The sequence below is a fragment of the Haliotis rufescens genome, unplaced genomic scaffold (genome assembly GCF_023055435.1).
Source record: "Haliotis rufescens isolate VD_foot unplaced genomic scaffold, xgHalRufe1.0.p SCAF_86, whole genome shotgun sequence".
In the NCBI taxonomy this organism is placed as follows: domain Eukaryota; kingdom Metazoa; phylum Mollusca; class Gastropoda; order Lepetellida; family Haliotidae; genus Haliotis; species Haliotis rufescens.
Window position 1 is genome coordinate 1,216,771 of NW_025964379.1, and position 13,945 is coordinate 1,230,715.

General features: G+C 40.0%; 1 protein-coding gene across 1 annotated transcript; it reads right to left on the reverse strand.

The window, feature by feature from the left end:
• Positions 1–7,757: 7,757 nt before the first annotated feature.
• On the reverse strand, positions 7,758–12,979 carry LOC124115225 (beta-agarase-like). The gene is made up of 3 exons (XM_046476138.2): positions 12,732–12,979; positions 10,136–10,280; positions 7,758–9,230 (listed from the first exon to the last, which is right to left on the reverse strand). The coding sequence occupies exons 1-3, from the start codon at positions 12,960–12,962 to the stop codon at positions 7,774–7,776; spliced, it is 1,833 nt and encodes a 610-aa protein (XP_046332094.2). The 5' UTR covers positions 12,963–12,979; the 3' UTR covers positions 7,758–7,773.
• Between the last annotated feature and the right edge of the window lie 966 nt (positions 12,980–13,945).

Sequence of the window (13,945 nt, forward strand, 5' to 3'; positions counted from 1 at the left end):
TGTCAAATATTTATGGTTTGGGTGTGTAGATAAGTGGTTAAAATATGCTTGCTGAAAAATGTAAAGTCTTTAAACATTGTTATAAGAAATAAACCGTTAACACGTTACATAACATATGACATTGACTAACACTGGAAACTATACCCACTATGGGGAATCGGACACGGACCTTCGGCCTGACGACCTAACACTTAATTAGCCACTAGGCTACCCCATCGACCGAATGGGATAGGCCCGCTTAAACGAGAACCAATGGTAAGGGGGCAGTTATATCATTCAAAGTGTTGTATTCCTACCAAAGTGTTATTCATAACCACTTAGGGAATGCTTCAAACTTGCTCCTGAAGTATGAATGTTAACGAACACAAAACGTGTAATGGGCACATGAGTGTGAGATGGAATCACATTTTTGAAGAAACATGAAAGAAACGTGAGATTGACAAGGCGACGATATCGTCGAGTCACACAAGCTAAAATTAGCACAGGGTCAGGTCAGTGTTAAGGGAGTGAACACTTAAAGATCATGCACGCTTGTAAATCAAATGCACTTGAGTTTGGTTCATCAGCAATGCAGTTCTATCGTATATAACTGATGGGTGAACAGAAATTAAACATTAATATCAATATCAGTTCTCGTTTATGGAGTTATAAACGTAAAAAAACTCGTGTGCATCATGTGTAAATCCGCGTAGCCCCCCGGTTGTTACAATGTGTACTCTTATCAAAAGGAAATCAATCCTACTTTCACAACGTAGTGGCTGTCACCGATACAAACGTAACAAAATGGCTAAAACTGTAACAGCATCGCATTACAAATGTCCAAGACATGTGAAATGACCGAACAACATACACAGGCCGGGTAAAGGCAACATGATGGACCTAAATGTCAGCATCTGTTGAAGCCACCACGTTCATTAATGACAGTGTGATAGCGGTGAACCCAAGGTGGTAATGAGGTCCCGATTAACACGTTGGGGAATGTTCTGCCTATCTTGCTGAAGTGAGTGTCTGTGGCGGTGGATTCCGTCGGTTTGCGTCTGGGTATCCACGGCTACTTGGGTTCTGGTGCCACTTTCAAAGCAAATATGTTTGATGGTGCTTTTTGTGTTGTATCTTAATTCTTTCGAGCACATATGCAACAACGGGTCATTCTTGTAATTTACTTCATACATGGCCAAAACCTGTTTGGTAGTGTATAAAACATATCTGCCAACTTGTACTTCACAGACACGATCCTCTGTGGTTTCACTTGTGGCTCTCTTGGTCAAGAACACTGTCCTAATAAAGGTGAAGCAAGTGAACATACCAGCTCTTGTTGACACAGATGCATCAATCAGCTGTTTCAGCATGTACTTCTTACACAAGGAAGGATACACTAAGGAACAATTATCTGAATCCCATCTTTGTCTGAGAAGGAGGTAAAATTCATTCAGTATCTGACCCTCTTTCACTTGATATTGATATTTGAAATGTTCGTATGTCCCAAACCTGTATGTTCTCTCCTCTCTCCATCACTCTCTCGTCCTAGACATGGACCTTTTAGAAGATAACAAAGCTACAGTCTGTTTGTCTTCTAAATGTCTTTACATTAATGAAGGTCTAATCACTGTTGCTTTGGTTGAATCTAATGTAGGTTTTGCTAGGTGTAAACATCAAGTTTCTATTCCCGCCAAACACCTGGTAGATGTTCCTGTTCTAGTCACAGAGTATGTGCTATCCTTCTGCTTGAGCATGTACCTGAACTTTCCAAAACAAAACTTCTTGTAAGGAATTCCAAAAAGGCTGTGTACATGAGAAGTTCCAACAGATAGAAATGTCCACTTAAACACTAAAAGAGTACTTGACCTAAACAATTGACACTTCCTCCATATCAGTTCTCTCGGACATTCCTGACACTGACGCTAGGTCCTCTACATCCAATTTGTCTAAACAGTTCAATGCTTACTGGGGTCATTTATCCAACCAATGCCAATGTCTTTCACCCAACCAGTACTCAGGTTATTCACCCAACACACTATCATGCCATTCATTCAACCAATACTCAGTACACTCATTCAATCAAAACTCAAAAGTTGTACATCCAACATGACACATCCAGTCTGTGCAACTTCAACTGATCACTCTTAAAGGCAGCACATCATCATCACATTCTTAGTTTGGTCATTACAACTACACATTTTCTCAACCCCACACTCAGGTTACTCACAACAACTTAGGATCATCTCATGTCTCTGTTCACCCATCACGAAACCATAATCCGCCGTGCTCATGTGATACATCTTTTGATTTAAGTGAATCTGATCTTTCCTTTGAACAAAATCAACTCTCTTATCCTTTTTTAATTCTCAAAGATCTGCCTTTGCCGAAAACTCGTCTGAACTAGGTACAACCCACTTGCATCAACCCAAGATAGAAACAGATGATGCTAGACCAGTAAGACTTCCCTCCTATCGCCAAAGTGCTGAAATCAGAAAAGAATGTTCAAAACAAATAGAGGAAATGTTAGAAGCAAACATTATCTCCCCTAGTTCTTCTGAATGGCATTCTCATGGGTTATGGTAAAAGCTGAACAGGCATTCACAACACTTAAGCAAAAACTAACATCATCTCCAGTTCTTGATTATCCTGATTCCTCTCTTCCATTCATTCTTGCCACTGATGCATCAAATACTTCGATCGGGTACATCTTAGGCCAAAAGGAATCCAAGGGACGTGAACATGTAATATGCTATTGAGGCAGATCTTTACAAAGGGCAGAAACAAAATGGGGTGTCACACACTTAGAATGCCTGGCAGTTGTAGAAGGAACTAGACACGTTAGGGTATATTTGACATCAAGGAAGTTTCAGGTGTACACAGATTACAAAACTTTGACCTGATTCCATAGGTTCAAAGAAGACGGAGGACGGCTAGGTAGATGGTCGCTTTTGCTGCAAGGCTATGATTTTGAAATTATACACTGCCAAGGAAAATCAAATGCAAATGTTGAAGCTATATCTCCTACTCTGTATAATCAAGTTAATGACATACCCTCCCCTCCTTTGTCCTCTCACGCAAATGTTGCAGCAATTACATGTGCTCCTTCCTTTATCTCCAAACCAAGAATCACCAAACATCTACCCAATCACAAACATCCAAACAACTTCCCACTGATGTGCGCAAAAAGAGGCTTTGTCCCTCTCCTGCCACATTGACCTCTATCACAAACACCACTCTGCTTCGTCTGTGCCCAATATTGACGATTCAGTTTCCCTAGCTGTTTTGTGTTTCTGAATAAACTACACATTACAAGTCTGTCTGTTTCTTAAGTTTCATCTACGTTCCAGTTTGAGCAACCAGATGTCAAACAATACAATTCGCCAGATTTTCAGTCTATTATTGATTTCCTTAAAAATAGTGAAGTCTCAGAATCTTACAGTGAATCTGAGGTCAAAGGTCTTAGAGGTCGTGCCCAGGAATATGATGTCGGGGATGGTTTTCTTTATCATTTTCATCAATCAAAGTTCAGAGGATCCAAAAACAATCGCCCCTCTGTTAGTACTCATCGTGTTGTGCAAAGATCTTCTTTATGCCTATCATGACTCAAAAGTAGGTCGTTGTCATCTTGGTCGGGACTCGCAGCCAAATATTACTGGCCAAGCATGTATTAAGATATTGGAAAATCGTGTGGTATCTGTCAGCGATCTAACCATCAGATCAGTGTCAAGCCAGCTCCAACTGTCCCAATGTCAATTACAGACACATTCTCCCGCCTTCACATTGACATCGTAAAGCATTGATTGCCAACTTGTGTGCTGAGGAATATGTATTGCCAATAACTGTTATGTATATATATGTTTGCATTCGGCATTTTCGAGTATATATTGCTATGTTGTATAGAACAATACAAAATGACTTCGTTTGTGGCTCTTATGACGTACAAGTGATAGTGTTGTGTCATATGGGCAAAAGATGAATGCGGCTTACATTTCATACAATTGTATCTGCATTTCTTCCTTTGCATGAAATGAAAAGAGTTTTCAAGAATAACAATCTCAAAACATGATGAAAACCTGATGTTCATAATAGCTACATGTTTGTGTATGCTTGAATCATCCCTTCTCAAAATTGTTGTGATCTTGTTTTAGTTTTTGTTACCGCTTCTAAATGTCCCATTAATGATGATTATATGAGTATAAGGTTTGTGTTGATACTAGCGGCATTTCATACAAACAATACACTCGTCTTAAACGTCATTAAATGTGTCTTGCAACTTGTTCTCTCAATTTCCAGGATTTAAATATGATCACACATAGCTGGATGGTTCCTTGTCATATGCTTGTTCTTACTGAAGATCTCATGACATATATGTTAATTATCCTTGAGGTAGTCAGTGTTATCTTTCAATATCACTGCACTTATGACAAGTGTCATGGCATGTGAAATAATTGGGTGTAACCTACTTATTTGACAACAAAAGCTGTATAGCTTTTAGGGCCGGTGTTTGAATTGCAAGTAATTAAGACATAATTGATCCTTGTAATGGGGCATGGAAATCTTTTATCATTAGCATGCATCATTTGTTCATATGAAGAGCGAGTCATGTAAATGGCATGCAAATCCTCATAGTGACAGTAGCTCCTGTGTACCAGCATTCTACATTGAACAGCAGTTGTTAATTCACAAAACAGGGTACGTTCTTTAGTCCAGGTTCGGAGAAACCCCATTTGTGATAGCTGGTCTGTCAGCGCCATATGCATGCTCATGCGAGCATTCGTTGAACAAGCGTTTGCTAAATGTTGGCCAGTGTAGGTTGGTCCTCCAACCTTTATTCCAAATTTGGATTTCAGCTTCTGGGCTACTATTTTATGCAATTCCAGGAGTATTTGAGGTCATCAATAAAGTGTTCTACCTCAGGTTCGTTGATGACCTCAAATATTTGAGATATGTGCCCTCCCGAGTAGTCCTTGGCGCTCTGGACCATCAGTGACATAAACTCTCCTCCTGCATCGAGGTTGTTGGGGAATTAGCATGAGCTCAACAAGTCCAGGTTCACGCGGAAACTATAATTCGTATGTTGTTTGCTGATGATCTGGAAATGTTTTCAAGCACAATACGTGGACTACAAAAACAAATTATACATATCATGTGGTAACATTCTCTCTCTTTATTTTGGGGGCACGAGTGGCCATGTTTTCTGTGGTGCTGCAATTTGCTGTGAAGTGTCGCGTCCCTTTTCTAATGTATGTCGGTTTCAAATCCCCGAGTACGATCACGTGACACGCTTTGACAAAAGTGAAAAACTGAAAAAGTTACAAAATACATTTCCGCAAAAAGGTGGTATCCTGCCTAAACGGCGGCAGGGTCAAGTCATTGTTCACATGAAAACAACTCGGGAACATATGGTAAAAGTAAAAGCAGGAATTGTATCACTGATGCGTCAAATTCGGACATGCCCACCACATTTCTAGGATAAAACCTTTTGAAAGCCTTCCCAAGGCGTGGCCATTACTTGCCTGTACAGAATTTGAATATCTTTAACTAAAATTAAAACTAAATCTAATTCTTCAGAATATAATACAGTCCATTTCAAACCCAATTCTACACAAACAATAATTAGAACAGAGAACATTTCTTTTTCATACTATAATTACAATGAGATTATATGTAAGAATAACATCGCAATTTGTTGTCACAAAATTATAGTTTGAAACAGAGCTACGACTCTGTTAATCCAGCACCCTTTCGCAGTTCCAATAGCTTTACACTTTGGAATCAAATTTGTTTCGGTCAAACCATTATGCTTATTCAATCGGTCAGCTTCATAATGGACTCGTCCACCCTTGGAGAGCCACTCGTTGTAGATGGTGACAGTCGTGTCCGAGAACCCCTGCTGGAGCAGCACTGCGCACACAAGCGCTGATAGTAGTAACATTCTGGTCTGAATTTCATTTTGATTAAAAGGGATGGTTTTATATAGGAACCTTCATCTGCATGTGAAGCCCATTTCTGGTGAATTGACTTTCACATTGTGTGAGGTGATTGGAGTATCCACCATTTTAGAGTGAGGGAGAAACTGTATGAACTTCCGAGCTTGCGATAATCGTTATTCTTAAAGGGAACAGAAATATTGATTACACATGTATGTGACATACATGTACTGACTTCAGTAAACACGTTGCAGGGTTAATTTGGTAAATTCAGTATGGATGTATTCAAATTGTGTTCTAACCATTATATATTATGCATAGCAAATCTGTATTCATATATATTTCATTTATGGGGTAATATTATGTTATTATCAAGGACAACACAACATGATGTCAGTTGTCTTCCACACTACGTCACATACTGATAACGTTATGTCTTAAGAGCAACAAGATGAATAAATTTCACATATCACACAATTATGTCTGCATTTCCTTTAAATAAAATGAAATTCTCTTTTCAGAAACAAAGAATCTCGAAGTACTATGAATGCATAATGTGAATTAAAGTAACATACTAAAATCAATTTACTGTGATATATGTTTGTTTTGTAATTCAGTCTCTTGCAGAATGTCCGTTTGAGTATAATGCGTAGGTTTGCGTTGATCCAACTAACATTGAAGACAGCATGTGTCTGGCAGCATGTTTCTTTATCTCAATGTCTAACTTCTAACGATCTGACATACCGTATTTGACGTAATATGCGCCAAGGGCGCTCTCAAAATTAAGATTAGAAATATGAGTTAGGTGAAAAAAAACAGAGTTGAAAGATCGTAAATTTCGTGGTTTACGCTGACAGCCTGAAATGTTTATATACGACAGATATATTTTTCCAAAATTTAATTGCCCATAATTAAGGGTGCATATAACACACGAGTGCGTATTATACGCGAATAAATAAGTCTTAAGTACATTAATCAATCGGAAGGGGTGACTAATTAGGATTGTTTACTAGCCAATATATTAGCAAACATCGCCGTGGGCGCTTATTAGAGCGGGGCGCTAATCACGTCGAATACGGTATGCTAGATCAAATCTATGCTAGATGTTTCCTTATCAAATGGGTGTTTTAGTTAAACATCTCATGACATATACATGTGTGTTCTGTTATTCTACAGGTAACAAGTGTTATTTTTGTAATAATATAACAGTGAGAAATGTCATAGTGTTAAGTAATTGTTTTGAACTTCATCTTAAGGAGGAAAGCGAGTCAAATATGATTTTATCACTTTCTGCAAGATTGACCAAGGATTTATAGAATATAACTGTTTTCCTTCTGGAATAAAGTGATTACCTATTTATATGACATTAACATCTGATGGGGTTTTAGGACCGGTATTATTATTCTAACTAACACAATTTGGTCCTTGTCATATCGTTTTCATGCACCACATTTCCAGGTGAGGTGGATGCAAATCTTCATGGAGGACAGAGGCTCCTGTGTACAAGTATTTGACATGGATTGTTTATTCACAAATACTGGGTGCGTTTCTTAGTCCAGGTTCCGTGATAACCAATCTACGATTACTGGTCTGTCAGCGCCCGATGCGTGCCCGTGGGTTACACCAAAGTGGTAAATGTCTTATAAGACTAGTATAACTTTTAGCTCTTCGAATCCCTTGAGTAGACACGTCATGAAATACATGTAGGGCTGTTCAAAGAACCCAACCCATTATTATACCTTGGCACATATTCCAAAGCAATCATTATGCACTTCATAAGACAAGACACAAACTCGATTTTTAAGGTATTTAGACACGCCATATCGATTAATAACAAAGAGCAATGTCTAGATCTCGAACCTGTTTATTGAAGTTTCCCCACAACCAGAGCTACCGCGGTCACATGGCCACCATTCCCAGCAAAGGTCATGCTGATGGTGTTTGTTGACTTGACATGGTCTACTGGGACCCAGTATTCCCACAACTGCCATTTGGTAGATGCTTCAATCTTGTCAGCGTCAAACAGTGTGTAGGTTGATGGAAGGGTATATCCATTGAGTACGACGCTCAATGGTTTTGCATTGGCGTTTTTGTCACGACTAACGCCCACTCTAAGATGAGCCGTATGGTAGCCGGAACTGGGTAGATGTATGGTTGTCTGCGCATGTCCGTTGCTGATAGGAATGATCATGTTGTTGCCGTAGTAGGTGTTCTCGTTGTTGGTCCGGAGGCTTCCAAAGTTGTGGTTGGTTTTAAACTTGTAGAAACAAGTTGACTCTCCAGGTAGACCGACATTTCCATGGTTCTTTGTGGTATCAAAGTGGACATTGGAGTGCATTGCTGGATTACCGTTTTCGTACTTGACACATGTTGATTCACCAGTTGTAGGGTTAATCCATCCACCGTGGAAGTCTAACTTTACATTCTGCCAGGCAGTGCCATAGTTGTGCAGAAGAACCACCAACTCTTTGTTTGTAGGATTGGCTAGAGCTAAAGGGGACACAACTCTTTCAGTTCCGGTGAACTGACTTCCGAATTTCAGGAATTTCTGATCATAATTGAAATTATGCCAAAACTGGAAGAATTTGACCATTTGTGTCGGATGACCATCTTTAGTAAACAAGGACCAGTTGAGGCTGGTATGGCCGGTGTATTGTTCATTGGCAAGAATGAAAACTATTGCCCTGTCAATGAACTCTCTCAGATTCAGGTAGGTAAACATAAAGCCATTGGGTTGGTAAATGGTCTGAAAGTCAAGGAACCCACTGTGTGCCCACTGATCTATTCCGTGTGTGCCACCTCTGCCGTACTCGCTGATAATGATTGGAACATTCCTACCTTTCTTTTGATGAGAATAGTTTTCTATCATGTCAATACCAGCAACCAGACGAGCCTCGTTGATGCCACTGTAGTGATGACTTCCGCCGGACACATAGATATGGTTGTAGGCGTGGAAAGAGAAAAAGTCCAAATGATCAAGAGACATATCCAAAAACCTAGCTGTCCTCTTCCATATACCAAAGTTGTTGATATCAGATTTGAGTATGGTATAGCCAGTGTAGGTTGGTCCTCCAACCTTTATTCCAAACCTGGATTTCAGCTTCTGGGCTACTGTTTTATGCAAATCCAGAAGGGTTTGTTCATCAATGAAGTGTTCTACCTCAGGTTCGTTGATGACTTCGAATATTTTAGGCATGTGCCCTCCCGAGTAGTCCTTGGCGCTCTGGACCATCAGTGAGACAAACTCTCCCACTGCGTCGAGGTTGTTGGGGAATTTACCTTGATGGTGAGACTTATCTATCCAGCTGGGCCAGAACAAGCCTGTTCAGGACAAAATAATGGACAATAACATATGATTCCTTTAACATCAAAACAAAATGTAATTCATCTGTATATAAAAGAATGGCCAGAACAAGCCTGTTCAGGACAAGATAATGGACAATAACATATGATTCCTTTAACATCAAAACAAAATGTAATTCATCTGTATATAAAAGAATTTACATGGCTATTACATGCAAGTTAGAAATATATTAAGTTAAAAAAGCGGAGGTAACCATCACTATTTAAAGCAACACAGATCCTGTCATCTAGATATAGTTATAGCCTACAAGGATATTCATTAAGGTAGGGGGGCACGGGTGGTCCAGTCGTCTAAGGCGCCGCGATTCGCTGTGTGGCCCTTGGGTGCGCCAGAAACCTATGATTGTGGGTTCGAATTCCGATTCGCCCCAATTATGTTTCTAGGTTTGTCAGCACCATACCCGTGCTCGTGGTTTTCACCGAAGTGGTAAAGGTCTGAGACCTGCATCACTTGGGGCTTTCCTCCCACATTAAGCTGACACGCCACGATATCACTGAAACACTGTTAAAGCGGCGTTAAACCCACTCACTCATTAGGGTAAACGAAGTGATGGTATTTATAATACATTGGAGAAAATAGCATCTTTAACAACAAAATATTAACAACTCGGATTGCAATTTTTTACTGAGCATGACAGTTAGGTTAAATGAACCCAATGTCAGATGACACTACTGTTGTGTGAGGGAATACATATCAGCAAGGCACATCTTCTTTAATGACAACACACGGGAATAAATACAAAAATCTTTCATTAGTTCGTATCCGTAGACTTGTATCCACAAATGGTACAAAAACGTAAATACGTTTACAGGACGGTTTCGTCAATATATGTGTACAATTTACTACTTTGGATGATAATTACTTTTAGTTTCCCAGACCATATTATCGACTTGACTTCCATAGCCGTGCACTTGTTCCATCCAGTAATTCCATGTTTGTGTCTGTTTAGCGTGGTTTTGTAGATAACTCGGGTCAGGGTAACCATGGTGACTTGGGCTCTGGGGCCACTGAAAACACAAACCGAAGACCTCGATAGCAACATATTTTATCAGACAGACAGGCTTATTCAGTACTATGGCCTAAAGTACAATTGATACAAACTCATAATATGATGTCATGTGCATATACAGAAATTACATCTTCTTGAATCTGATAGAAAAAAACATGCTTCATATAAGTAGCCACTGAAAAGATAACATGTTTATTATGTGAGTTGATGATTTGATCATTAACATTTCAGATTCATAGTCGTTATTCACACACTATCAATAGTTAGATAGTCATGTTGATATTCTTATTGAGGAGAAAAGTGATCAGATCAGACAATTTTGCAATGCTTTTGTGTTTTGGCCTCGTTTGTCCATAGTAGTTTAAACCTCACCATGACACTATGCGTCAGGTAACCGTTTTGCTTTTGAATAAGCCAGTTAGATTTCCTGTCCTTGATTTAATCCAGGAAAAGCTGAAAATTGGGCAAACTGGTGAGGGTGGATATATTTTCGTCCTTAGAATTAGGGATATTCGCTCAATTTTAATTTGCCTTATTCAATCATAACAATATGAGTATATGTGGAGACACCGCACAGCAGATTCCTGTCATACACCAGGCAATCAAGCAATGGACCAGGAATCCATCTAAACGATAGTGTATTTATTGCGTTTGTTGAAACTAAAAATGCTATGTTAAATTTTGAATTACGTCTGCATAAGTTATTGATTTACGCATACCAACTGATCTTTGTTTTTTAATTAACGTCACTACCTGTGGTAAGACGTTCAATCACAGGAGGGCTACACGTGCTGTAAAATGCATTGTACACCCGTAAAAGCAATGCATTGATAATTGGATAATAATCATTAACATAATGACAGAGAACACAGAGAACACATCAAGTATCTTGTCACAACAGAACAGGGCAGCTTGATGCTGTTAAAGCATATCTGTATCAAACGAAAATGTCACCGCAAATTATTTGGAATTGCCATGACCAGGATATTCCCCATGACGTATGTGAATACAAAAGGACAGCAACCAGTTCGTTAAACATAAGAAATCTCTACTAAAGCTCCAGTGGTTGGTTTGTTGGTTTGTTGTTTAACGCCGCACTCAGCAATATTCCAGCTATATGACGGCGGTCTGTAAATACTCGAGTCTGGACAAGACAATCCAGTGATTAATATCATGAGCATCGATCCACGCAATTGGGATCGATGACATGCATAAACCAAGTCAGCGAGCCTGACCACCCGATCCCGTTAGTCTCCTTTTACGACAAGCAGAGTCACCTTTTACGGCAAGCATGGGTTGCTGAAGACCTATTCTACCCCGGAAGCTTCACGGGTCCTAAAGTTCCAGTGTGCAATTCCGACATTATCATAAGCATGTGTTTAAGAATTACTATCAAGTGGGGATAATACCGGAAGCAACGTTACGAACACATGCAAATGCAAATTGTTCACCTAAACACACATGAAACATATAATTTGAGTAAAACGAAGTAATTGCATCGGACATCATTTGTGTCACTGATTGGTCAATTTTGGAAACGTCCTGCTCATGTATTCCATAAAACATTTTGAAACCTTTGCTGGGGCCTTAGAGACAATGTTGTGTCAATAAGCTTGGTAACCGTGGCGGATTCGAGTAGGTCTTCAGGAACCCATGCCGTTCGAAGCGACTAACGGGATTGGGTGGTCAGGCTCGCTGACTTGGTTGATGCAAGTCTTTGTATGTTGTTTAACGCCGCGCTCAGCAATATTCCAGCTATATGACGGCGGTCTGTAAATAATCGAGTCTCGACCAGACAACCCGGTGATTGACATCATGAACATCGATCCACGATTGGGATACGATGACATGCATCAACCAAGTCAGCGAGCCTGACCAACCGATCCCGTTAGTCGCCTTTTACGACAAGAATAGTCGCCTTTTACGGCAAGCATGGGTTGCTGAAGACCTATTATATCCCGGATCTTCACGGGTTGATACAAGTCTTCGTATCCCAATTGCGTAGATCGATGTTCATGATATCAATCATTGGATTTTCCGGTCCAGACTCGATTATTTACAGACCGCAGTCATTCCGCTGGAATATAGCGGAGAGTGGCGTTAAACAACAAAACAAACAAACAAACTTTTCCCCTGGCTTTTATCAGCATTGGTTTTAGCTCTGACCATTTCGCGAGTGCGGCGTTAAACAACAAACAAACAAAAAACTATAAGATTTATATTCTCACTTTCACCATAACTAATGTAAAGGACGTGGACATTACTGCCCATAATTTGAATTTATCCAAAATGAAATTAAACTAATTTAATTCTTCAGAAATACTATACAGTGGATTTGCAACCAAATACTACTGAAACCACAATAATTGACAGGAGGACGGCTTCTACAAATCATAAGATTGTAAATAAGATCAAAATGACACTTCTGTTTCACAAAATTGATACATACATTTTTGAATATATTTACGTCTCCGTTAATCCAGCGCCCACTCGCAGTTCCAATAGCTTTACACTTTGGAATCAGATTTGTTCTGGTAAGACCGTTATGCTTATTCCATCGGTCAGCTTCATAATGGACTCGTCCACCTTGGGAGAGCCACTCGTTGTAGATGGTGACAGTCGTGTCAGAGAACCCCTGATGGAGCAGCACTGCGCTCACAAGCGCTGATAGTGGTAACATTCTGGTCTGAACTAAAGCTAGATTAAATGGGATGGTTTAATATATGAACTTTAATGTGTGTGTGAAGTAGCATCTGTAACAAATATTTTGGGAGTGTAGATAAGAGGATAGAATGTGTCTGCAGAAAATGTCAACGTAGTCTGAGTAAACTAAGTCCTTAAACATTGTTATCTGCACGTAACCGTTCATTTGATTCTAAATACTAACTATGTTAATGCAAATCACAGGACATCTTATAGTGAGTGAGTTGGGTTTAACGCCGTGTTTAACAGGGTTACAGTTATATCACGGCGTGTCAGCTTAATGTGGGAGGAAAGCCCAAAGTAAGGCAGGTCTTAGACGTTTACCACTTTAGAGAAACCCACGAATACAGCTATGGTGCTGACAAACGTAGAACCGGGAATCGAACCCACAATCATAGGTTACTGGCTTGGCCAAGGGACGCTAGACTACACAGCGAATTGCGGCGCCTGAGACGACTGGGCCACCCGTGTCAAGGAAGTATCACTGGTCTGTTTTACTTTTAGTTTAGGTGGAATCAGTTGAAGGGAATTGGCTATTTGATTGAAGGATATCAGATTATCGATAAGCTTAAGTTAAACGTCTTGGCCAAATTACCTTGTTTTGACTTTGCCAATCCGAACAGAAAATCATTGCCCTCACGAATGGCCAGTATTTATCACATTTCAATGTCTTGAGTGAGCCACGTGCTACGTTCTTGAATCAAGAAACAGGGTTGAAATCAGGCATCCCGTCCGCACTAGACCCGTGAAGATCCGGGGTTGGATAGGTCTTCAGCAACCCATGCTTGCGTAAAAGGCGACTATGCTTGTCGTAAAAGGCGACTAACGGGATCGCGTGGTCAGGCTCGCTGACTTGGTTGATGCATGCCATCGATCCCAATTGCGAGGATCGATGTTCATGATGTAAATTACTGGATTGTCTGGTCCAGACTCGATTATTTACAGACCGTCGTAATATAG

Coding starts and splice junctions, on each gene's coding strand:
- LOC124115225 (XM_046476138.2), bottom strand. CDS start 12,962: ATGTTACCACTATCAGCGCTTGTGAGCGCAGTGCTGCTCCATCAGGGG. Junction 10,281..12,731: donor ACGTAAATATATTCAAAAAT/GTATGTATCAAT, acceptor TTGTGTTTTCAG/TGGCCCCAGAGCCCAAGTCA. Junction 9,231..10,135: donor TATGGTCTGGGAAACTAAAA/GTAATTATCATC, acceptor TGTCCTGAACAG/GCTTGTTCTGGCCCAGCTGG.